This window comes from Carica papaya, chromosome 4 (assembly GCF_054855325.1).
Source record: "Carica papaya isolate Zhongbai chromosome 4, ASM5485532v1, whole genome shotgun sequence".
Lineage (NCBI taxonomy): Eukaryota > Viridiplantae > Streptophyta > Magnoliopsida > Brassicales > Caricaceae > Carica > Carica papaya.
This window is the reverse complement of record NC_142312.1, coordinates 24,297,174-24,323,459: the sequence shown is the minus strand read 5'-3', so window position 1 is coordinate 24,323,459 and position 26,286 is coordinate 24,297,174. Positions and strand designations below refer to the sequence as shown.

The following is a 26,286-nucleotide window of genomic DNA, read 5'->3' as shown; positions in this document are numbered from 1 at the left end:
CATAAAAATATACACTTCGATTTAAAACCAAAAATTCTTATAAAGAGATAGACGTACCAATTATTCAGACAAAACCTTGTTGGTATATACAAATGAATAACATAACAAGCTGTAAACAAACAACGGTTTAGAAACGAGCTTTATTGGATGTCAAATCCAAATCAGAATCAGAGTCAGGAGCTGAAACTCAACGGAAACATACCATTAATGCTAGAGTACATGATTGATGAGAGAAATTTTTCAAACTGGAGAGCCAGGGCACATGCAAAATCTTAATCAGATTGATAGACTTAGCATGTGCCCTGCTTCTCCAGCATGACCATCCTCACTATATTTTTTCTCTGTGCCCCTTAAAAATTGCCATTGGAAAGGGTCTTTTTATATGTAATTGTAGTAGACGCAGATAAGTTAATAAAATGAGATTGGCAGGCATTTTTTGGTGGGAGAGTAGTTAGTCTTGTGGTTTTTGCTGATAAAATAAGCATTTATTTGATGTTTTATTTTAAGCAAATCCCAGAGAATATATAAAGAAGAAAGTATTGTTTAAGCGACTGTTGGAAGTTTGGCTGCCAATTAGGGTGGAAAATTCAAGGGACAACGAATTTCACCTGATGCCCACATAAAGTAGCATTGCCATTTTACGGCAGACCACCAATTTTATGCAAGTAGGTGAGATATGCAAGAAGAGAAGTCGTGGCAAAATCAGCTCATTTTTGCATTAACTTCTCTTTCCCTATGCCAAAACTACATTTTTGTTTCTTTAGGGACAATTCATATGGATTATGATTTTCCTTTTGCGTTTCTCGTAAAAATTCTCTAGAACTAGAGATGGCAACAGATAGACGACAAGAATTTTTTCTGGTATATCGACAGAATATTCATATATATATATATTACGGACTATACAGGAATTGATAAAATGATTCATTTACTCTCTACATAAGCCCTTTCATATTTCAGAGAAAAAGAGAGACAACTACCACGGTAATTTTTTGAAAAAGATTAAACCACTCCAAAACACATTCCAGCGTTCTCAATACTCTATGAAATTCAGATTCAAGCATCTGTTTGGTGTATGAAACACTCTGGTGCTTCCAATACTCTAACATAAAGTTTCAAGCATCTGCTAGGTGTTTTTAATACTCCCTGAAAGTCAGGTTCAGCCGACCTGAACGGAGATTTGATCGTGCTAGGAGCGTCTCAGGGGCAGTCTTTCCAATAATAGAAGTCACACCATGAAATACGTGCCTAGATTTACCACCAAATAACAATGCATCTCCTGATTCCAATAAAACCTTGTCTGCCTTGTCAACATCCCTCTCATCACCATAGAGGAACTCTGCTGAATCTCCAATTGAAAATGAAACAACTGGCAATCCCTTCTGAAGACTTTCTTGACTTTCATCCTTATCCTACAAAATAGTAAGATGAGATAACGAGATGAAATCCATCGAGATTTCTGAATATAAGAAATGCTGAGTGACGTGCAGTCATTTAGGTGCATAATCTATTGATCAACACCACAGGAATAAAACTTACTACAACTTGAGACTTGAACCGACATAAAAGGAACTGTTATGATTCTCTGTTACCAACTGATGAAAAAGTTTGTTTATAGGTAAAAGCTCAATCTATTATCTTTATATTAACAAGCCCATGACGTACTCGTCCACTAAGCCTAGCCTGAACGTGCATATAAAAGCAGAGTAATCATATCTTATGAAATTAGAATTATGTATTAGAAACAGAGCAGCAAACAAACTATAAACCTGATGGAGACCAAGCCGTCCAGTTAATGAATAAAAATTCACAATACAGATGTTTGGTGACATCCACGGAAGTATGTCTTCTACATTGGCTGAATTCTTTGCTATAAGGGCATGAGAATCTCCTATTGCATTTTCAACAAACTGCAGAAAATCAAGAGGAATTGAGGGCGGTTTTGCATCATCAATCAACCGAAAATCTCCATATTGACCAGAGTCTGGGTCCCAATTTTGGCCAAGACACATCATTTTCAAATGCAATTTTCCTCCATCACGGTAGCCTGGTTGGTAGAAACCTCCAGCACCCAGACCAATATCTCGACATACCTTCACTATATTGACCTGTAAGATAACAATGATGAAAAGTAAAACAATTAAAGTACCTAATATGGAAACAAGAAAAAAGTACAACTAAAAGAAGAGAAGAGACTAAAGAGTAGCATACACATCTAAACCTAATCAATTCTAGATAAAGGTTCAAAGAACTCTAATAAATGTAACCTGGTTTTAAATGAAATTTCGCATGTTGAACGTAACTGTTGTGCTTCTCGAGGTTATACTTGAAAGATATTAACAGAGTCTTTGGGAAGTACAAAAGAAAGCTCATTAAGGTATTCAAGGATTAAAATTAAGCTAGAGAGGAGAGAGATAAAGGGAACAATACCTGATCATCCAGTGATAAGAATTTCTTCAGAAGCACCATTCCAGATCTTAATACTCTTCCATTTCGTCCTTCAATGGAGTGCTTAATTTGATTCCTCTTTTCTCTATTATTTGCAAAGAGAGATGGTTTTAGTGTAAAAGTACTCTTATTGATCATGCAAATATCAAAAGGATCAACTTCTGCCTGCTGCTTAGAGTTACTTGAGTCATGAAAACCCATTGACTTCCTGTGATTCTTTTCTTGAGACAACTGGCCCGTAATCCTACCTTTATGGGGCAGATCAGCATCATCCTCAGGTTTCAGACAGGTATCATTAACCTTGTAGATAAGCTCACCATGCAATCCAGAGCCATTCCCTAACCCTACAGTTTGAGATGCTCTCATGTTCATTTTTGCATTCAGCTGTACGTTAACAGATCCAGATTGAGACGGTGATGATAAGATATCATCCTTCCGCACTAAGTGTGAAACAAATCCTTTGTCCTGTCTGAAACCAGTGCCCTTGGCATCATGGAGTTCTTCACCCTGGCAAAATCCTCCTGTTTGTAATAATCCATCTCTTCTATTGGAAGAATGTTTCTTTGGCACATAGGCATAACTTGAATTTGCTTTGGACTTAGAGTGCCTTGAATCACTACCTATTGACATTTTCTGTGATATTTTTTCTTTACCCCGAGATGTTCTGTCCATCCTTTAGCAAAATTCGTAAGCAGGTCTATCAGCTCCAACCTAAATAATAAAGGGAACAAACACACTATTACATGTCAAGTATGGTTACACTAAGTTAATAAAAGATAAGCACCATGTTGGATCTAGAGAATCTAGTTTCAAAATTAAGCTGAATTTATATGACAAACTAAGTAGTACCATAAACATAGATAATGTTGAAATTATGCTTAAGGAAAGGATAACACATAAAACCAGATATTCGTGGGCACATGGAATGGAAACAATCTATGCATGTTATGGCACATTTGGCTCCAGTAGTCCAAGCTCAGATCAAAAAATAAAACAGAGAAATATGTGAACATATAAACAAGACTGGAGAAAAGAAACATTAGAAAAGAAAAATACATATAAAAAGATATTCATACACAAAAAATCTCAATCTAATCAAATGAAAGGCCACCTTCTACTAAATCAAACTGCTTGTTTGAGGCAATTTAGTGTGTTATAATAACAGTTACCAGACAAGAAGAGTAAAACAAGAGAGAAAGGAAGGAAAGTCAAGATATACATACAAAAGTACAATAACAACAAATTAACCATGGCCAGGCAAGAAACACTGAAATGATGAACCAATATAACAGATACAACCAAGTCAGCACAAACTTTTGCATCTTAAAATTGACATGAGAACACCATGCATCCTGCAATAACATTTTTCAAAACCTTTAAAGTCTTATGTGGAATAAACAAAACCGGTCATTTCAGCAAAATCACAAGTTGCCAAAAGAATGCAATCTATACTCGTTAAACTAACAACGACCACAAACATATGAAATATGATCTTACAAACTGTGAATCTACATTATTACATAAACAAATACATACTATCAAATGCACAAATGACTACCGAGTTGCAACCATCCTCAAAGTGGAACATCCGTTGACAAAACCCTAATGAAGAAAACGGGTTTTAAATGAGACCGATACATACACACACTTTCATCCATTGACCAAGCTTGCGGACTTCTAATTAATTAACAAATATATTGTTTCCGGCTAAAAAAAGAGAAAACTGAAGAGCATATCAAACTTATATTATCAACCAAGTTTGTCAAGAAAATAAGATATGATCACTGTTGAAAAGAAAGACGAGAAAATAAGGGAACCCAAACTCACGGCGCTATACCAATTACACAGCATATATTCATGAGAGATCAAATGAAAATTCAAATAGAGCAACAGAATTTGAGAAGCTGAGCCAGACATCTATTCGCACAGATAAGAGAAAAATACCGACGATGGAGGACCTGAAAGAATAAGTCAAGAGGCAAGTGGCTCTTCCAAGGTTTAGATTACAGTACTACCGCAGAAGAAAAAAACCTCGATCCCAAAAAGTGCGAGGATCGTTGTTAAGCGTCTAACTATTGTCACTCGCAGAAGTATACTTAAACACGAGCCGTGTTGAAGAAGATGAAGAGGAGCACGCGGCAGCTGGTGGAAGAAGAAAATGAGATGCAGTTGCTCTAGAAGAAGAGGAAGGATAGAAAATGGCGCCAATGAGCTTGAGGAAAAAATCGAGGCGACGTTGAATGGTGGTGTCGTGAAGGACGCCGATATTTCCTGCTGCAATTGAGACTAGGGAAGTGCGGTGCTATCGGTTGAAAAAGGAAGAAAAATCAAGAGAAGATATGGAGATTCTGTTTGAAAAAGAGGTATAAACCAAGATGAGAGTGAAGACTCAGGACAGAGTATAAAAAGGAAAGGGAAAATAGAGCTTCGTTCGATCTTTGGTTGCAGAAGGGAAAGGTGGCGTTTGGTTTCCGTCTCAGATGAAGAGAAAATCATTAAAGGCTGAAGGAGAACGAAAAGGCGAAAGGAAAATTAATTGCATAAAGAATGATTATGGAGCCCACCAACACAATTTTTTTCAACACTTTTGCGATACTCAGTGTTCGAACCCGGGTCCAACGAGAACAGACGATTAATTTTAAATTTATATTATATTAATAAGTCATTAAATCAATTTGTTATTTTCTAAAAATTAATATATTCTTCATTTCTTCGTATGAACAAAAATTAGTAGGTACCGATCAAACAATGATTATTAATAATTTTAAAATTGAATCAATTACATACAGATTTTAAAATAGAAGAATATTATGATCAAACAATAATTATTAATAATTTCTAGGAGGGGTAGTATTCATCTACATCTATCCCAATGAGCTGTTTATCAAATTGATATAATATATGTTTAATCTTGAAGAAAATGAAAGAATTTTCGGAAAGTGAATTTTTATGGTCCAATAAATAATCAAATTTATTTAAACGTTCCTACAATTTTAAATTTCTTTAAAAATGGTGTTCAATCGACAGAAATTGTTTATAATATTTCAAAGAAATCATAAGTTTTTATAAAACTAAAAAATCATTTCTTCTTCTAATTTTTCGATCTTCCCATTCATTTCCTATGAGATCCTCTTCTCCTAATTCTTTTAATTCTAACAATGAATAATCTATAATAATTTACAAATTTAGATCGGCTAATTGTTTTTGAATAACACTCGTTCCAGTATAAATTTCTCAATTTTGAAATGTATCAAAACCTTGGGTAGTAAAAAGAAAGGGGGGATGCTATATTTCTAAGATTGGATTTCATATTTAAATGAATCTCATAATCGTAAGAAAGTAAGTTGGAATTTTAGTTCTTATTTATAATGACAGTTATATATATCATGATTAAGGATATTTGAGAATTTTTGCTTATGAGATTAGTTACTAGTTCTAATTTGATACAAGTTTATATTTTTTGAGAATTAGTCGGAATGTGTTCTTATTTATTAATAAGTTTTTAGTTCACACGACCTATTGTATCATCAAATGTTGGTCAAAAAGCCTTTGTAACTAATGGTGTATGGGATTTTAGTTTATTATTAGGAATCTTAGGTTTTTATTGGATAATGGGTAATTTTCAATCTCAAGATTTGTTTGAAATATTCAGTAACTTGATTTATAATAATGAGGTTCATTTTTTTCAGGATAATTTCATCAAATTTCACCACCAAACCAATTATAATTACCAATAATATAATATACTAATATTATTGTAATAAAGATATTAATAATTTTATTATATTATATATATATATATATGTTTTTTATTATAATATTTTTTCTTTTAAAAAAATCTATTATATATATATAATTTTTATATTATTGTAATTAAAAACAATTGTGCTGGTGAGTAGATTTGCATTTTAATTAATTGATTGCAGTTCATTGATATTCCAACAAAAGGAAGACTAAATCCTTCCCGCGAAAAATTGGGAATATCAATAATAAAATAAACAAAATTATTTATTCAAAGTAAATAAAATTCTTCTAGTTAGACTCGAAAAATAAATATCATAGTTCTCTTTCCCTGTAAATTTGTTCCTCTTTCCCAATATTTCAGTGCGTCTGACTCAATTTTTTGTTTTAATCTGGTTTTGAAAATGCACTTTTACAATCAAATAAGTAAAATACAAAAAGTTATAATATATAATTTTTAAAAAATAAATTTTGCTTTTATAAAAAAATTTACATTTAAAACCTCAATATTTATTTTAACCAAAGATGCAATTTATTTTTTTAAATAATCATTTTTTACAATTACTTCTACTGAATACTAATTAATATTTTTGTTAAAAATATTTTTAACTAACAATTTTTTTTAAATACCACTTTTAAAACTCATAATACATCAAAAGTTTAACATCAAAGGCCGACTATAAAAACAATATGATTGGTGTAACCACACGGCCTAGGACATTTGTAAGATCATTTACCAACCAAAAGCTCGCTCATACACCAAATAGTGTTTGTATATATATAAATATATATGTTGCAGTGTAAGCTAATTTAGTTGAACATAGATAGCAATCGAATATCTAGATCAATGAAATGGCCTATAACACTCCCCGAATTAGAGTTCTGCATAATACGATCACCTTAACCTTGGTCCTATTAACGGGCCTCTCTCCCACAATTTTACACGGTAAACCGTATCTCAACTACTAAAAAGGTAACCCAGGGAACATCTTTTTAACCAGATTGTGCTGGCCGCCTGAATCTCAAATCTTGGAAAAAGTCTGGATAACAACCCGAAGGCAAGATGTCCATAGCAATGGAATCAAACACAGGAAGAAGGTTCAACTAATTTCCAAAATCCAGAAAGGTGGCAGGATCACCATATCTTCGTCTTGACCCAGAAGAGAAGGAAGACGACTCCCAACACTATGGCAACAGGAGCCCATTTCCGAATGAGAGCCTGCAGTCAATATGTCAAAGTAGATAATGAAGACAATTTTCAGCTGTATCTACCACATCAACTCATTATTACAATCAGAAGGAGGGAGAAAGAAAAGAAAAGAAGCAATCAAGTCAACAAAGAAAAAATGAAATCCAGATTATAAATATAGAATAAAACTAAGAATTAAAGACAAATATTGTTTCGCAAGGACCCAAGGACCATTCCCATAGTTTTTCTATAGCTAGAAGTGAGCTTTAAGCATCGTAACTTGAAAACAAAGCAAGCAAAATTTCAGAGTGAACTTTGACCAAACTATGGTATCAATTTCACCTTCATCACAAACTGAACTAAGATCATAGGCAGAACTAAGAAACAAATATTCACCATATGCTCTTTTCTCCAGCATGGCACATATTGATGTTTGTAGACACAAACATTACTATTAACAAAACCCTTTATCATGATTCAAAATCATAGGATAAAACAAGTCAAATGCAGATTGTGCCAGTCATTTCAACAAAAAATGAATAATTTAAAAGGTTAAAAGAAGGAAACAATCATAATTTCCAGCTTTGATTCTTTTATTATGCAATTATATATATACATATATATGTATATATATAATAGCTACCCTCCTTACAAAGCAAGGACCAGGAAAAGTCTAATTGTAACAGGATGTAAGGCCTGCGCTACCAGCAGTTCCATCTGAAACCATAAACAAACCTCTCACGGTTTATCAGAGGAGAACTAGAGCTACAAGTGTAAAGGAATGAGCTGGCGGCAGCTCAGCAGTATCTAGCTCAATATTTTGCATATCATTGCTAATAACCTGATTAGTTAGAGCAGAAGAATCTTTCTGTTTCTTGTTATTCCCCCTAGGCTACTGTTAGTTATTTCCAGACTTTCCTTTATTTTTGTCATGGTTGTTATGGATAGTACGAAGATGAGCACAGAAAACCTGGTGAGAAGGAATCAGTATGGAAAAACATTCTCAAATGAATTTTATAATCGACAGTCACCTGCGGAATTCTCTCACTCCCTAACTCGTCTTTCTTTGTTCTCTTTGTTTCTCTCTCTCACTATTCTATCTTCTCAACACAAACCCTAATGTCTAGTTGAAACCCTAAATCACAAATTACACTACCAACAACCAATCACTCGAACAGAGCTTATGACTAAGGCTCCTGACACAGAGTAATAAAGTTCAGCTTACTATTGGAAGTACTGTAATAACTTCATATACTTATCTGGGCGGTGTCAATAAGCGGTCAGGAAGGCTTATGGCCTAGGCTAGGGACCTGCATTGCACTACGCAGGGGCCTTATGCTTAAGGTCTCCCCAAGAGGGAGAGCCTGCGTCATAGTTTGTAGTAGAGGGGGCCTGCATTCGCATGGCCCCTGCCTAATTGAGGGCACGGGAGCTGAATTTGTTGAAGGGAGTGGATGTGGGGAGGGGGGAGGAAAGGGTGAGGATTTCTCATCTATTTTTTGTGGATGATGCCTTAATTTTTTGTGAACCGACTGTCAATGCGATGCTTCACTTGAAGTGCATCATTCTTTGTTTTCAAATGGTTTCCGGTCTTAAAATAAACATGCGGAAGACGAAATTGGTTAGAATTGGTTATAGAGGGGAAGAGGAGAGTTTGGCTTTGGTGTTGGGACGTAAGACAACGACATTTCCAATTAAATATCTTGGCTTACCTCTTGGGGCAAAATTATTTTTTTGAAATAAATCTCTTGGGGCAAAATTTAAAGATGTAAAAACTTGGGAGCCTATTGTGGAGATGTTTGAAAAAAGATTCGCTGGATAGAAGAGAAATTTTCTTTCTAAAGAGAGTAGACTTACCTTGATAAAAAGAACATGACAAACTTACCTATATATTACCTTTTTATTTTAACCATTCTAACCAGCATTGTGACTAAACTTGAAAATACCCAATGTAGGTTCCTTTGGGGGGATGAGGAGGATAATAGAAGATATCATTTGCTTAGATGGAGGAGGTGAAGAAGCCGGTTTGCGAGCCGGGTCTCGGTTTAAGATCAATTAGGGAGTTAAACCGTGCCCTTTATGGGAAATGGTTGTGTAGATCTCTTGTGGAAGACGAGAGGTTGTGGAGGAAGGTGATGCATGTCAGATGGGGTGATTGGGAGAAGGAGAGAGGTAGGAGGGGTAGATTCAAACCGCATGGGATGAGCTTATGGAAGAAAATTAGGGATGACAGCTATTCTTTCAAGGGCTGTGTTGGTTGGCAGTTAGGTACTGATCCTATCAGTTTTTGGCAGGATGAATGGATGGGAAATTTTAAGCTAAAAGATCGTTTTACCAGAATCTTTGACATTGCCTGTGATAAGGAGGCTAAGGTGAAGGAGATGTATGAGAATGTGGGGGAGGGGAAAGCCTGGAATGTGAAAGTGAAAAGAAACTTACGGGATTGGGAAATTAATGATTATAGCAATCTGTTATTGTGTCTGGACAGCATGAAGCTGAATGATGACAGAGATAAAAGGGTTTGGAAGCTTGATGAGATAGAAGGGTTTTCAGTGAAGGCGATGTACAAGTCTCTTTGTATGAGTGATAACAGTGGTAGCAAAACAGCACCTTTCAAGCAAATATGGAATACAAGAGCCCCTCCTAGAATGGCATTTCTTACTTGGGAAACTGCAAATGTATTTTGACTATTGATATACTAAAAGGGAAAGGTAGCACTAAGGTTAATAGATGTTACCTCTGCAAATCTGATGTGGAAACGTGCAACCTCTTATTGTTGACTTGTCCGACGACATACAGCATCTGGACCACTGTTTTGGGTTTGTTGGGATTAAATTGGGTTATGGCTGATAAAGTGAGTAGAGAGCTGTTGGTGTGGACGGGTTTTTGTAAAAAAAAAAGGCATTTGTTCCTTATTCCACTTATTTTTTGGATTGTGTGGAAGAAAAAAAAACGTGAGAACTTTTGAAAGTAAAGAGACTAATTTTACAAACATTATAAAAAAAAGACTTCATACAGACAAAATATGTAATCTAGTGTAAGATGCAGGAATACCAAATTTTGCAAGATCCATGGCACATTTGAAATAAAATTAGAATGATATCCAGATGCCAAATAAACAGCATAAAAACATAACCGCGATAATGCAAGAGAATGATTCCAAACAGCTGCATTTATTCCATAAATCTGAGGTAACTGACCTGTCGGTTCAAATCTTTTGCCTTTTCAGCATATATTCGTGATTCCGATGTTAACCTGCTGGACATTTGGCTGACCTCTGCATTATAACAAACAGCATGCTGAAAACATTATGGGCATGTTGACTCGCAGACAAACAGATACAAAGAGAGAGAGAAAGAGAGAGCCTTGCATTATAGATTCCAAATCTTTTTGTTTTCGAATGAATTAAATCCCCAAACAGCACTTCCCAAAATGTCATAGCGATCCCTAATGTATCATCACAAATTGAACAGAGCAATAATTTGGGGCACGACTTAACAGAGTATTTAGTGGCATGCTAAAGAATTGTCTGGTAAACTTCTTAAAGTCTGGTTACCAACAAAATCAACCAACAATAGAGAAAAATGTTTATTTGCAGACTAGGAGGATTGGAATAGACTCTCTAGATAGATGTTATTTTCCACTGGCAAGCATAACTCACAATCACAGTCAATCAAGTAAAATTTGAATAACTTACAGAAAAGCAATTTGGGCATTAACAGTTACTAAAAACACACAATATCAACACCAGACTTCTTTGATTCTGTTATCTCAAACAAAATGCAGATTACTTAAGAAAACTATTTCAACTACAGATATTGAACATTCACTAATTCTTTTACTCAATATCAGTAAATAAAACAGAATCAGGTAAATGATTGCTAAAGTGATAAATATATTTGAACCCTGACCTAACATCTGCATTAGTCTTCTCATATAATAGCAACAACACAACTAAAAAGCAACTGTCTAAAGATGAGAGAGAGATCTTACGATCCAACTTTTCACCAACACCAAGGACATCCTGCACATTGCGAGTCATTATCTGGTGGACCTCATAGAGTTCATCATTCAATTTGGCAATATTTCGTTGAGTACGAGTATCTTGGTACAATTTCTTGGTTTTCTGTATGAAGGTATCTTTAAATCAAATGGGAAAAAGAAAACAAAAAAGAAAAAGGAATCAAGACCAGCAAGGGAAGCACAGGAAACTTTTTTAGAAGAAAAATTAGGAAGCACAGGAAACAACATTCAATAATAGCTAGTACATCTGACAAATACAAATAAATTATGTAATACCTACCAAATTTAATGAATGCATAAGGTCGGGCCGCAGTTTCAATTTGATTCCCGTTAACACGCTCAAATTCATTCTTGAGATCCTCTAAATACTGAAAGGCAAGTTTCTTGGGATAAGCACGGTCACACATTGTCAAATAACAAACGCGCCCTTCAATGAGGTAGCTAGGGACTAAGGTCAAGGTAAGACAAATTTTTGCAAGATCTAGAGCCTAGATAATATATTAATTTTTGGTACTTTTGTTATTTCACATGAAAATCATATACGCACATTGTTTTCAACTTATAACTTGTAGATCTTGTTACAGTAGATGCATGTGATATGTGAGAAGGGCTGGCAACATTAATAGTATAGGGTTTGTTGATACATATTTGTGATAAGTGCATGGTTATATAATATGTTTCATAAAGTTATGGGCATTTTAATGCTTTGTGATTCCTTACGATTTTAGATCGTTCCATGAATTGACCTATATAGAAGTTTTTCATGTTTTTATATTGTATGCAACCAGCCTACTCACGCATCACACATATCTACCATAACAAATCCACTAGTTTCTGAGCTTAAGGGGAATATCAGCATATGTGTGCACGCATGCACACAAGGCACAATAAGAAAACATGCAACTCATATATTTAATTCACTGAACTTGAAAATTTAATGCATATTGATTGCTTTCTATCCAAATAACGGAAGCACATAATCACATGTTACTAACAAACATTTCATTCCTGTACAACATCTACATATCACAATATGTCCCTCTAGATAAATGCTGCCATCTTTGTGTAAGTGTGTGTGTTACACATGGATAAAAATAAGAAAACATGCAACTCACCACATTTAATATACAAAACTTGAACAGTTAATGATTACTCGGAAAATATCTCATTCCTGTATGGAACTACATATCAAAGTACTTCCCTCTTCCTCAGACTGATAAATCAAAGAGAAACTTACGTAAAATTTTTTTAAGGAAGAAAAAAATCCTCAAGAAATTGTTATACCATTCTATTCTAACAGGAGAAATGACTTAAGACATACTAATGATTGAAAGGATTTAACTCTTCTAAAACAAAGAAAAGAGAGATTGATTGTGGCACCAGTTCATCTATTTGTAGAAACTGATGGACAATTTATTTACATTAAACAATAGGAGTTTTATTCATCCATAAGAATAAGCATCAAAGAAAGCAAAATACCAATATTAGAGCTATGTTAGAGAAAAGAATTTTGGCAAATCCAATTAAAACAGGAGGAAATGTCTACTAGCAGGTCATAAATAATAAATAATAAATATGTGCAAAATGCAGAGATAGGATACTGGAAAACATAAGGACCAGTTTCTATTGACATCTTTGATGCTTCATTCTGCCCTCTTGAAAGATTCTTAAACAAAGCCTTAACTTGCTGCTTGTACATTTCAGCATCTTTCAAATCACGCCCATCATCCAGTCCCTCAGCCAACGGTAGGCCATCAGTGACACGAGCAATCATTGTCATCTTCACCATCTTCACTAATTCTTGTCAGCTATCAATATTGCTGCCATAAATTCATTAAAGAAAAGGTCATGCAAAGCCTTGCTTATCAAGTGGTTTTACCTTCAATTTTTGACAAGACAAACAAACGTCATGTCATTTTTATATAACCACTGCTTCATTTTCTCCTCTCCAGAGTTCAATAAAGTTCAATATATACTAAAAATAAGCTGTCAGGGTACCTAAATTTAGCCATTTAAATGGTGTAATGCAATAACCACAAGAAATAACTGATTAATCCTAAAATTCCACAAGCTTTTACTAAAATAAACAAGGTTTCTTAATTACCACCCAGAAAGACCAATTCTAGTAGCTGACAACGAATAAGTGAAAAAAATTATTAGCATTAACTGAAATTTAATAAAGGAAAAGAAAATAAAATAAAGATCCAACCATTCTGGTCAGGTTTTATATGCGTGGCAACTGATAAGAATGAACCTAATACTCATAATTCAATTAAGAAGAGATTATATAATGATAAAACTGATACATCATCTATCACAAAATTCTTTAAGAAAACAAAATTACTTTAGCAACCACACTTTTTATTAGAAACATAAAATTGGGAGTCACCAGTAACCCTAAACTGTGGTGGGAGTTAGAACACCAAAAACAAAATAGAGATCCAAGTTAAAATATTAGAGGTAGGAAAGGTGTTAGGCACTGATCCTTATGAAAATCACAATTAGGGCCAATAAAGGGTGAAAATTAACCAAGTACCTGTGGATGCATGTAACATCCATAGCAACAAAAGTAAATGAAATTATGGCCTTATTACAGCCTACCAACCATGAAACCCAGAACGAAAATTTAAAAAATTATGAATAACTCATCGGGGAGAGGGATTACAATCAAAATATATTTTTCTTGATAGAATTACAATCAAAATGTAAAGTAGATCTGGACTTTTAATCTATGAAGGCATGCCCTCAATCTTGCTGAAGTGTCAGCTCTGATGCCCAAATGCTCCCATCAATATGAAGTTACTCCCACAATAATTATTAAGCAACAATATTCACAAGGAAAAGCAGAGAAATAAAAAGACAATGATATCTAAAATGGATGATGATATAAGGAACTCTAATTCCGTGACAATCACGAAATAGACACAAAAGGAGCATGAAGATGATGTTTTGTGAGGTTATACTAGGCATTAATGAATGTGAAATGCACATGAGCACAGCAGTCAGAATAGACCAAACCAAGCTCAGGTTGTTTGCTACAAAAGCTGCACAAACATAAAAAACCAACAAGAAAGCAGAGGACATATCATGGTTGAACAGATAAGATGGGTCCTTCCAAAAGGGAGATAATAATTGAACCGAATATCCCAATTTTGGTCAAGACACAAATCTTTTTCGACCAAATCACAGTATTCTCAATATCATTGAAAACCTAATCTACATTCATGCTATCAGCCAGATTTTCCCGAAAATAGAAATAAAAAGACCACTCTGCATGGAGCATTAACATGTGGAGAGAAACAAAGATGCAGGCAAAGAGTAATTTGAAACAATCCCTTCCAATCAGGCTACATAACTTCAACATTCAACTTACTTAACCAGAGGCCATTCACTAAAAAAATAAATAAATAAAAACATTCATTTCATACAGATCAATGAAAGATAATAGATACACCAATAAACTGATAGCAGATGAGATTAAAAAAACAACAGATCCGCAAACTTAAGGCAAACCAAGTAACAACAGTAAATCCCAGACAAAAGGATCAAATTTAACCCCACATGTTCGACAAAGTTTCCAATGATTTTCAAAACAAAACCTCAAAGCCCTTGCCGACAAATTTCATGAAATCTAAATAGGGACCCGGAATATGGGAGGTAGAATACCATTTTTTGCTGATTAACCAATTTGAAAATTAAGGAAGTGGAGAATGAAATAGATCAAGCATCTTGGCAGTGAATCATACAGACATGAACATATTCACAGAGACAGAGCTCCACCAAAATCCCTCTATATGGATATCATAAGAAGATCAAGAGATCGCAACGAATAATACTTAACAGGAGAGGAAAATAATGACCTAGCAACCTACAGGGGGGGTTGTACAGAACTCAATTGAAAAATATTAGGGGATGAACAATATGCAACGTAGCAGAAATTATACATATAAGGATTCAGCCCCCAGTGAATTTTAAGAACAATTAAAATTCACTAACTCAGGACAAACTCTGACTCCGTAACATAGCCATCACGAGAAGATAAGAACAATTAAAGGAAATCTACGGAAACAAGGGATGCATTTCGGCATCATCTCCCAAAATCCATATCAAAAGCACTACACATGCAGGCAAACGATAAAATATTGAGCGTGGCATTACCTTCCTGAAGAAATCGGGCCTTGCGACTGCAACAAGGCTAAGGCGTGGCAGAGAGAAGCAATCTGGCGTAGCTTTTCAGCCACTCCCACCTCCGGTCTCTGACTCTCTCGTCAAAGCTCCGTCCGAAGAAACGAGATCGGGCTCTGTGAAGGGAAAGAATAGGGACGATTCTCGACGACTACAGAAACTACTTCGGATGGAGAGAAATGAGAAAGAAGACAGTCTCGGAAGGAAAAGGGCAGGGTCCTTGGAGGGTCCAGCAGAAGGCCACACGCTTGAGATTTCGATTTTAGTGGGGAACGAGGAAGAAAGCAAGAAAGGCTTTGGGTTTGTTTTTACGGTACATTTGGTTGAAAATTATTAGTAAATAAACGGAGACGAGAGGCAATGAATGTTGTTTTAAGAAATAGAAATGAAAAATTAAATAAATAAATAGTAAATAATGCATTTTATTCATAAATTAAATATCAAATAAAAAATAAAAAGTTTATTTCTGAATTTTTTAATTCTTTACCTAAAGAATTAAAAAAAAAAGAATTATCATTATATTCTAATTTTTTATAGTAATTATTATATTTTATCTAAACAATAAAAAAATAATGAATATCACTGATGATAATTCACAATTTGATTACCATTTTACTTCATATATTTGGTGAAGTTAGGTATTTAGAATATGTAGATGTAGTCTGAATATGGTTTAGGATAAGAAAAATTAAGGAATTGTCATTATGTTTTCCTGTTTTTTGTGCTAATTATTATATTTTATTTAAATAATAAAAATATATAATAAATATCGTAAATATTAATTCAACCCGCATTTCGATTATACCATTTTTATTCATATTTGGTTGAATTAGGTTCTTGGAATGGGCGGATTTAGATCGGATGTGATTTTAATATTTCAATATACTTAAACCCCATCTTAACGCGGCGCATACATATATGTAAAAATTGTAAATTTTTGTATATTTATTTTTATATTATAATTATTTTTATTATCTATTTATGATTTGTATATATTGTAACGGCCCCGAAATTTTAAAATGAAATATATGTATTAAAAAGGTCAAACGCGGAAGCGAAATAAAAATTTGATTAACATCTCTTACACTAAAACCAAAAACGTGCTTAAAGTATAAAAGAACAAACTAACTAAAAGAGAAACTCGAAGATAAAAGCTATAAATATAACTACGGAGTCTTCAGGCGTCCCCTTCGCCGTCTTCCTGTGGAACGGACTCGGGAACAATGTCTTCCTGATCTGAAATGATTAAATAAAGAATGAGCTACACCAGCCCAGTAAAGACATCACACTATCTCACTGTCACGGATGTAAAGGTGGGTAGAAAACACAAAAAGACCAATGGAGCATAATTTACAACAAATTCTTTTATCAATAATAAAACCCTTTACTATCCACTTACCTCGGTGAAATTCATAAAACAATATACGAAAGCAGTAACATTATCATTATCATGAAATCATATGAGCGGTATAACATAAAACTTATCACACCTTTGAAATTCAATCATTGCACAACATATTTTTCCTCATTTACCAGCCTACTAGTATCCATGGGGATCCATAGGGGTCCCGCTACTCGTGAACCCTTAACATTTGTAATCAGATTCCAGGGCCGTCCCCATACCCCGTCCGGTATGGGCGCCAAAACTATAAACCTCAATACCCCGTCCGGTATGAAGGTGAAACGGGCCGTCCCCATACCCCGTCCGGTATGGGCGCTAAAACACATAAGGTCTCCATACCCCGTCCAGTATGAGAGACCACAATCCCGGTAGGGTTCCCTACGGACCCGGTCCGTCCACCATCTCCCAGGATATCTAGTCAGGCTGACCACATTATACAATTATCAATTTACATAACCTTTCATTCTCCTTTTCCTCAGTCAGCATCATCAATTCACACACAAACAAGCAAGCCAGTAATTTATGCCAAACAAGACAACATACAACATCGGGTTTTCAGTCATTCAACCCATAATTAATAAAACAGTAATATATGCACACGAGACTATGAAATGAAAACATAAGACCTCATACTGCATTTAAAACCGTAAAATAGGCCAAACAACAGCTAACAGACAAACACACCAGACTCGGGCTCCATTAGCGACCTTAAACAATTTCACACATCTGTTGATTCATGAAATACCGTTTTATCATTTATTGAACTTTAATACCATGATAGGAAGTAGGGTGAGGGGTCCTTACTTGTTTCGGGATCCGAATCCGACTCTACAGTGCACCTGCAGGCTGTCCCTAATTTTCCTGAATTTTTTCCGGGGAACTGAAACGCACTACTGGTACCTGCACGTGTTCCAAAAAATCCCAAATTAGACCCAGGGCCCCTTTCGGCCAATATCGCAATTCCGGCACGGCGCCGCCGCCGCTTGCGGCGGCGATTCGCCTCGGGTTGGCTGTTTTCGGCCAAATTCGGCCACACTTGCATTGGTCCCTTTGATAAAACAACCCTAGGGCCCTCGGGGGGCCAAAAAATTACGAAAAACCGAAGCTTACCGGTGGCGGTGCTCTCGGGTGCGGCGGCTCTCCGGCGAGGTTCGTGTTTTGGTGATTTGGCTCCGATCAACCTGTAGAAAAAAGAATGGTGATTACGGTGATATAAAAATTGTATCAAACGGAGGCCGGGAAAGGCCTCATCGGAGGCAAAAACCGAGGAGGGGCGCGGCGGCGCCGCTGGGTTTCGACCGTGTTTTCCAGTCGTTTGGCCGGGATTTTGGCTCTGATTTGACCACAGGGAAACTCAGCATTGAAAAACGAGTCGGGGGTATGAAATTTACCTCGATCGGCGGTTGGAAAACTCCCCGGTGCGGCGGCGGGTGGCGGCGGCCGGCTCCTCCAGCTTCTGGTTCGTCTTCTCCAGCGAGGGCAGATGGCTAGGATTTTTGTGGTCAGGTGTGGGGGTTCTATTTATACCATTTTGCCTTTTGATCACAGCCGTCCATTTTGATTAAATCTGGGCCGTCCGTGCGCGATTGAATCTGGGCCGTCCGTGCGCGTGCATCTGGGCTGTCCGTGCGCTTGCATCTGGGCCGTCCGATTGCGCGCACGCGGATCGCCCACGTGGTCCGTTCCCGGGTCGACGTGGTCTTGCCACGCGGCAGGTCCTGGTTGGCCAGGGCTGCTGACTGGGCCGCTGACGGGGCTGCTGACGTGGCGCTGACGGGGCACAATTTTTCTAAATTGCGTTTTGACCCCCCGGTTTCCGATTTTCTTTTCAAAAATACTCCCAGAATCCTAATTTTCACCCCTTTTTCCCAAAATCAATTTCAATTAAATCCAAATAATATTTTTACCCAATTTAATCATTATTATTATTTTTATTCTTATTAAATTAAATTAAATAAATCAATTAAAATTCAAAAATTATAAAATAAACACAATAAAATAAATTTAAAAATTAATTAAAAATAATAATAATAAATGACAAAATTAATGGGTGTTACAGCAGTACTGAAAATAATTCTCTTTTTCCTTTCAAATATATTTGAAAAATCGGTGCTCCTCCAAGAATTGCTTTTTTTTTGTTTTGTTTGGAAAGCCAATAAAAAGAAGATTCTAACTTCAAACAACTTGATAAAAAGAGAAAAAATTATGGTTAACATGTATTTCCTTTGCAAGTGTGACGCTGATACTTGCAATTACATTCTTCTATGATGTCATTTTATTTCTAAACTTTAGTTCATGGCCTTTAATTTGATTGGTATTAATCGGGTAATAGATTGATCCGTTCACAATGAGCTCTTGGTTTAAGATGGTTTAAATTCGAGCATTTATGTTAATCGCTTTACTCTCCTTATTATATTTTAGATTACTTGGAAATAAAGAAACAATATGACTTTTGACGATGATGAATATACTTTTGTAAATATTAAAGATATATTATTATATTATTTTAGCTCTATTCTTTTGAATAGTAATTTATTATCTTTTGATGATTTTGAGGTATTATCAATATTTTTTTAAATATGTAATATTTTGTATATCGACGGTATTTTCTTGATATTTAATACACCTACTAATTTTTATCTAAAAAAAATAACACTATAATATTTTTTATGTAACACTATTAATTTTGTACTATAATATTACAAAACCTTATATATTAAATTCTCATAAAAGTAAAAGGTAATAAAATTTTAAAAATTAGAGTATAAAATATTAACACTAGGTTTCTTGAAAAGAAAAGGATATTTTAGTTATTATATGCATTACTCAATAAAACGAATTAATTGTTTTATTAAATTTATTAAAATTAATTTTTAACTGTTATATTTTTTAAACTTCTTTAAACATAAAATATGGTCAAAACATAAAAGATTTATATATATATTTAAATTTGTATAGTTTTATAATTTTTAAATTCAAGGACGAAACCCTAAAGAAGAAATTTTCAAAACCTAATCGCACAATAAGAACTGAAAAGTAATTTTCTAAATGAAGAACTGAAAAATAATAAAAAAGGGGGTTTTTTTTTTAATTTAAAATCTTTGATTGAATTCAATCCAACATTTGCAACGTTCATATTTTTAAACTTTTCTTGAATAGAGCACCATCATTTCAAGAGGCCTGGCAAGAAAAAGGGCATCCAGATTAAACCCCAACCAAGAAGCAAAACCATCCATGGGAATCTCTGAGCGAGGAAGATCAACTCGTTACCAAGTAATTGAAGACGAAGACGAAAATAGTTACAGTGAAAATGCAGGATCCGACTCGGATTCTGGTTCGGATATTGACCCGAGTTATAACATTTTCGAGGACACTTATGACAAGTTTTCAAATCTTTCAATAAAAAAGAAATCAAAGCCACGGTGAGTGTGAAATCAATTATCTTTTTGATATATAGACTATCATTCATCATGAAGTTTCGATATCACTCACGAACAATGTTCATTTGTTGAGTTTTTGATTTTGTTGCTCGCGATTGAGGATGCAGTATAACAAAAGACCCAGTGGAATTGGAGGATACAAGTTATAAGTCTGACGAAAAAGATCCCGAGGAAGTTCATAAGATTATAGAAGGTTAGCGTATGAGAAATTTACTGATTGTTAACAATTCATAATAAGAATAAGAAATCTCCTTGTTTTGAAATTTGGGAAAAGGTTTTACATGATGTCAGTTAGAAAGTTGCAGAACATCGCCTGCCTTATAGTAGATCAAGAGAAATAAACTGTTCATTTTTAAGACTGAAACGCGATTTCTTTGTCAATATGTGTTGGTAGCTGGCCAGCTAGAGAAGTTGAAAGTGGAGCAATGTAAGATTTACTTGAGAAAGAATGGACTGAGGTTGACCGGAAATAAAGAAACGCTTATTCAACGGATAAAGGAGCATCAAGAGTAAATAATTGCTTCTTCGGCAATCTTCCTGATACTTCTACAGATTCTTTCTATCCATTTAATATCTATAATCTTACCCTTTTTTCGTTTTAGGATTCTAAATGGTGGTGGTGAGAACAAGTACCCAGTGTCTAGCTTCGTGCTGAACTGTAAAGGTGCAGAGTTTAGCTCCCGGGTCTTCTTTTGGCAGTCACAAGTTTGAAACTAGGAACAGTTTAGACATTGAGAATAATAGTGATTGTTTATGGCCTATATTAGTTTCCATTTAATTCTTAATCAATCAATTGATACACTACATTTTTATATTAATGTTTTTATATATAGTTATAACTTAATATCTTTTGTTTGATTCATCTTCTCTCCATCTTGAATTAAACCAACATAACCTAAATACTGTTCTATAATCAAGCATCTTGGAACATATTAAATGGTTAAGAAATAACTGAGAAGATTGGGCTTTTAGTTATGCTTGCCCACTATATCTGCAATGAGATACATAAGATAGGAAATAAATAATTGTTTTTTCTGCATTACAAGGTAGAAAGCAAATTTGCCATTTGTTTTCTTGAGCTAGAACTTTGTCTTATTCCACTCTCTTACTTTGTGCTTTGTAGTTGACGTCGCGTTTATAAATTATCACTTTCATTCTGCTTATCCTCTGAAAAATAATGACATTTAATGCAGGTGATGCGTGCACTGGTGATGTTGTTATGTTCGAACAGAATGTTTATGAAATGTATGTCCTTGAAAATTCAGTTCACTCAAAAGTGTTTGGTTCTGCAAAATGGTATCACTGGTTATAGGTGGTCTATTTAAATGATAAAAAAAAAATGATGATTTATACACAAAGGGCAGCAATGGAGAATTCACATTATTGCTTCTGAGTGCAAGTGCTAGTACCCTGATTTGCTATATTAAGCATTTTCGATAATTTATGTTCTTTATAACCTTATGTTTTTATTGAATATGCCAGGTTTAATATAGCATCACGAGCTGCTACTGGTCCCCCATGCGGTACAAGAACTGTTGCAGGCCGTATTGTGAAAGAAAGTTATGGAGCTGCCAAGCAACAACACACGTTTACGGTAAGTGAAGATGCTTTGAATTGGAATACCATAGGCATTTTGCTCCGAACACTTTGTCTTGTGCTCTTTATTTTTGAAGAAGTTAGGTTGAGTTTAGTTGCAAATTTTTAATTTTATAGAAAAGAATGAGAAAACAATATAAATAAGATAGAAAATTTAAATGAAAATGACGTTCTAAATTCTAATTTTCAAGTCAGCTTCATGTCTGATTTATGTTAATTGTATTTATCCTTCATAAAGCAGAAATACAAACGGATCATTGTGGAATTGAAGATATGAATGAATTTAATCAAAAAGATAGATATTGCCTGACCTTTATATAAGACCTAGGCATCTAAAAAAGAAGATCTAAACAAATGAATGAAGATCAAATAGGCTTGAAACAAAGTCAATGTTGCAGATAGTGTCTTAGCATTAACCAGAACAATTTTATGGACACGTTGAAAACTCATGGTTATGTACCATGGTCTTTTCTGAATTTTGTTTCATGCTAATTTTCTCAGTTAAGTTGTGCTGCTTTATTCTATTGGAACAGAAGTTGTTACATTTTGTTTTGTGGTTTCATCAATTTGACCAATCAATTCGCTGTAGTGCATATATATTTCAAAGGAATCACTGTTTTGCCTGTCTTTATTGCTAAACTTGTGGTATCCTATTCAGATAGAAGTCCTATGGAGCAAAGGGGAAAAACCACTAGCTCCACTTCATCCTCTTCTAATTAAAGGTCGAAATCTTTACCGATTGAAGACTTTGCGACAGGTTTGAGTCATTTAGAAAAATTCTCACTAGTTTGACCTTTTGCACACATTTATTTTACTACTGTTACTTATTCTTGTTCTGAAAGTAGAGATGGGAAGATGAAGGAGAGAGGCAGAAGATTTTAATGGAAAAACATTTGAGGGGTTCCCTTGCCAGGTCTGATAGAGAACTGCGAATCCAGGAAAAGGAAAGGAGGAAAGTTCTTAGGGCGACCAGGTATTTGCTTATGCTTATCATGGTAGAAATAATTTGGCTTACAATCATTAGTACGCAGGCAAATGCATAACAAAATAGAGACCTGTTTATGCTATCTAGTTTTAAGACTTCAGTTGTTTTTATTACAGAATTAAGAGAAAGAATGAGCCATACAATAACCAGTCCCAGTCAAAATCAAACGTAATTGCAAATTCTGTAATTCAGTTTCATCAATTGGGTTCATCGGTTACTATGGGGAAAGCAGCTCCTCAACAGCCTGGTGTTTCCATTAATCCAGGAAATACAGAAACTCAAGTTCAGAAGTCAGAGTTAGTTATTGCTTCAAGAAAACCAGTAATTCAATCCCAACAGTCAGGTTATTCAGTGACTTCGGTTGTTGATGCAGGAACTCTTCAACCTCAGCAGAATAGAGGCCAGATACAGGATAGAAATCAAAATCAAATTCCTCAGAAAGTGGAGAAATCTGATGTAAGTCAGGGCGAAGACTATAGGCAGCCTAATGTCTATTCGACATGGCATCAGTGTTCAACTAATGATAACAATTACCCCAATAAAAGATTGAGTGAGTCATCTGACAGGAATTATCATCAGTTGCCATTGAGAAGCAAGAGGGATGATACTGCAAACTTCTTGCACCCTAACATATACATGCATAATGCCAGCTTTCCAATTAATGACAAAAAACCATATACAAACCGGATGAACGAGTCATGTGAGCTGAATTACCCGATGTTACCTCTAAGGAGTAGGAACCATCATGGACCAGAGAATCCAGCACTTTACCGGCCAATGTGCTCTCCAGATAGATATGGTCGCCGAGCACGACAGGTCTGCTGGCACTATTCTAGAGGACGATGTTACCATGGAGATAATTGCAAATTTTTGCATGAGCTGAGAGGGGAAGAGCAATGGTCTTCTGGTCAAGGGAGGTTCTAAAGTTCAGGCTAAAAACTTCGCTAGTTATGTTTGGAACTTATCGATTCACCAAGTTTTGCATATGCGGGGATTACCTTGTTTTCTATGGCAGATAACTAACTTAGAATTTGAAGGAATATGATATGGCAAATAAATAGGATACAAACATGACTTGGGTTTGTATAACGTGTTCAGACTTAAAATAACCTGTTAATTCAGGAAGCTTTTGTATAACAAAATATTTTCCTGAAAATTGATATGACTTTTAATCCATTTTGTCTGTTATGATACTTATTGGTATAACCGATCCATCTTCTATTTGTCAACTCCTATTCAGATTTTTCTACTTTTATTACGAAATTTTTTGATTGAAATGCAGTTTACCAGCTATATTAATTTCTTCGTAGATGGGGATTAGAGAGGTACCTGTTTTTTATTATCACCGTGGGTTTTGCCATTGATTAGGTAACCTGATGAGCTTAAATTCAAACTAATTTGATGGATTGTATTGAAAAATTGTATTTATTTTAATTTTATATTATTTAGATTTTTTTATAATATTAATTTATAATTTTTTTAAAAATATAGAACATTTAATTTGGTCAGTTTCAATTATTTTAATGAGAAAGATCATATTAAATTATTTAAATCATATTAAATCATTTACGATAAAATTAAAAAAAATAAAATCTATTTTTCTAATAATAAAAAATTAGTTTAAATCCATAATAATTTATTATTCGAACTATTAGTGGTTTTAAAAGGTGGATTCCAAGATTAGTAGATTGAATACTTGTAATAACAAATATTATACACTATGTAACACCCAAGAAATTTTTTTTTTTAATTTCATTATTATTAATTTAATTTAATTTAATTTATTCAAATAGAAATAATAATAATAATAATAAAAGAAGTAAAAATTATTTAGGGATTTAATTAAAAATAATTTTGGAAACAAGAGGTGAAAATTTGAGTTATGGGAGTATTTTTGAAAGAAAAATCGAAAACCGGGGGTCAAAATGCAATTTAAAAAATTGCGCCACGTCAACTGTCCGGTCAGCAGCCCAGACAAACCAGGACGCGCCGCGTGGCATAGACGTTGACGAAGGAGGCCACGTGGAAGGGAGCCACGTGGGCGATCCACGTACACGCGATAGAACGGCTGAGATCCGTTCCCACGCGCACAGACGGCCCAGATCAAAAATGCGCACGGACGGCCCAGATTGCATTGCGCACGGACGGCCCAGATTGAATAGCGATGAACGGACCAGATTTATTTTCTATTTAATTACGATCAGACGGTTCAGATTAAATGCAATGGACGGTTCAGATTAAAAGCGGATGGTTATAAATAATCTCATCCGCACCCAAACCCAAACCCTAGTCGCCAGAGCCCCTCGCCGGAAAAGATAGCCCAGCCACTGGGGAGCCAACCGCCGCCCACCACTGCCGCACCAGAGCAATTTTCGACCGTCAAACGAGGTAAAAATTCTACCCTTTGCTTGAAATTCGATTTTAAACCCACCTATGGCCAAATCGGAGCGAAAGCACTGGCCAATTGGTCGGAAAACGCCGCGGGGTGTCTCGATTTTTACCTCCGATGAGGCCCTTCTCGATTCTCGTTCGACGTAATTTTTTCATCTTTGTGATCACCATTTCCTCCTCTACAGGTTTACCAGAGCAAAACACCAAACCGCGACGTGAGCCGGAGGAGCCGCCGCATCGGAGAGCTCCATCGCCGGTAAGTTTCGTTTTTTTTGTTTTTTCAGCTCACTAGGGCCATAAGAGTGTTTTCTCACTGGAATCGATGCAAGTTTGGCTGAATTCGACCGAAAACAGCCAACTCGAGGCGGATCACCGCCGAGCCGTCGTGCCGAAATTCTGAAATTGGCCGAATAGGCTCTGGGTCTGATTTTTGGGTTATTTGGGATATGTGTAGGTACCGTAAGCGCATTTTAATTCCCGAGGAAAAATTCAGGGAACCTAGGGACCGTTCGTAGGCGTAGTAAAAATCTAGGGTTCGGTATTAAATCTGGTAAGGACCCCTCACCATATTTTCTATTATGGAATTAAAGTTTGAATAAATGATAATACTGTATTTTTTACAAATTAAATTGATATGCATAATTAATTAAGGTTTCTGATGGAGCCCGAACCAGACATATTTCTCTAGTAATTCCTATTTGATTTATTTTACGGTTTAAATGCATTATGGTATCTGGTTTATTTATTCTATAGTTTTGAATGCATGAATCACTGTTTACTTCACTACTGTTTGATTTTAGGAATCTAAGATATGCTTGCTTTGTTAGATGTACGTTACTTGTTTAAGTATTCATGTTTGAATTGGTAACGAAGACTAAGGAAAAAT

The 26,286-nt window shown here is 35.1% G+C and overlaps 3 protein-coding genes and 1 non-coding gene across 8 annotated transcripts; 2 read left to right on the top strand and 2 right to left on the bottom strand.

Moving 5' to 3' along the window:
• Positions 1-927: 927 nt before the first annotated feature.
• On the bottom strand, positions 928-4,969 carry LOC110818471 (DNA N(6)-methyladenine demethylase ALKBH1C). Of its 2 annotated transcripts, none has more exons than XM_088218325.1 (4): positions 4,393-4,969; positions 2,431-3,159; positions 1,770-2,108; positions 928-1,412 (listed from the first exon to the last, which is right to left on the bottom strand). In XM_088218325.1, the coding sequence occupies exons 2-4, from the start codon at positions 3,118-3,120 to the stop codon at positions 1,137-1,139; spliced, it is 1,305 nt and encodes a 434-aa protein (XP_088074451.1). In that variant the 5' UTR covers positions 3,121-3,159; positions 4,393-4,969; the 3' UTR covers positions 928-1,136. The 2 variants fall into 2 exon arrangements, with proteins under 2 accessions (XP_088074451.1, XP_088074450.1); XM_088218324.1 differs by having other exon boundaries at positions 4,407-4,969.
• Positions 4,970-6,944: 1,975 nt separating this feature from the next.
• Positions 6,945-15,901, bottom strand: SEC22 (Synaptobrevin family protein). The gene is made up of 6 exons (XM_088218323.1): positions 15,560-15,901; positions 13,003-13,221; positions 11,682-11,842; positions 11,372-11,518; positions 10,579-10,655; positions 6,945-7,408 (listed from the first exon to the last, which is right to left on the bottom strand). The coding sequence occupies exons 2-6, from the start codon at positions 13,188-13,190 to the stop codon at positions 7,325-7,327; spliced, it is 657 nt and encodes a 218-aa protein (XP_088074449.1). The 5' UTR covers positions 13,191-13,221; positions 15,560-15,901; the 3' UTR covers positions 6,945-7,324.
• Positions 8,630-8,790, top strand: LOC148266475 (U1 spliceosomal RNA). Its single transcript, XR_015818861.1, has one exon. It is a non-coding gene; the product is annotated as a U1 spliceosomal RNA (small nuclear RNA).
• A 4,191-nt stretch (positions 15,902-20,092) lies between the features above and the next one.
• On the top strand, positions 20,093-24,185 carry LOC110818381 (zinc finger CCCH domain-containing protein 62-like). Of its 4 annotated transcripts, none has more exons than XM_022047248.2 (10): positions 20,093-20,410; positions 20,536-20,621; positions 20,823-20,937; positions 21,031-21,092; positions 21,622-21,673; positions 21,911-22,022; positions 22,683-22,781; positions 22,870-22,997; positions 23,126-23,305; positions 23,383-23,549. In XM_022047248.2, the coding sequence occupies exons 1-10, from the start codon at positions 20,223-20,225 to the stop codon at positions 23,405-23,407; spliced, it is 1,047 nt and encodes a 348-aa protein (XP_021902940.1). In that variant the 5' UTR covers positions 20,093-20,222; the 3' UTR covers positions 23,408-23,549. The 4 variants fall into 4 exon arrangements, with proteins under 4 accessions (XP_021902940.1, XP_021902941.1, XP_088074448.1 ...); XM_022047249.2 differs by having other exon boundaries at positions 20,094-20,410; positions 23,126-23,299; XM_022047247.2 differs by having other exon boundaries at positions 20,095-20,410; positions 23,126-24,185.
• Positions 24,186-26,286: the final 2,101 nt, after the last annotated feature.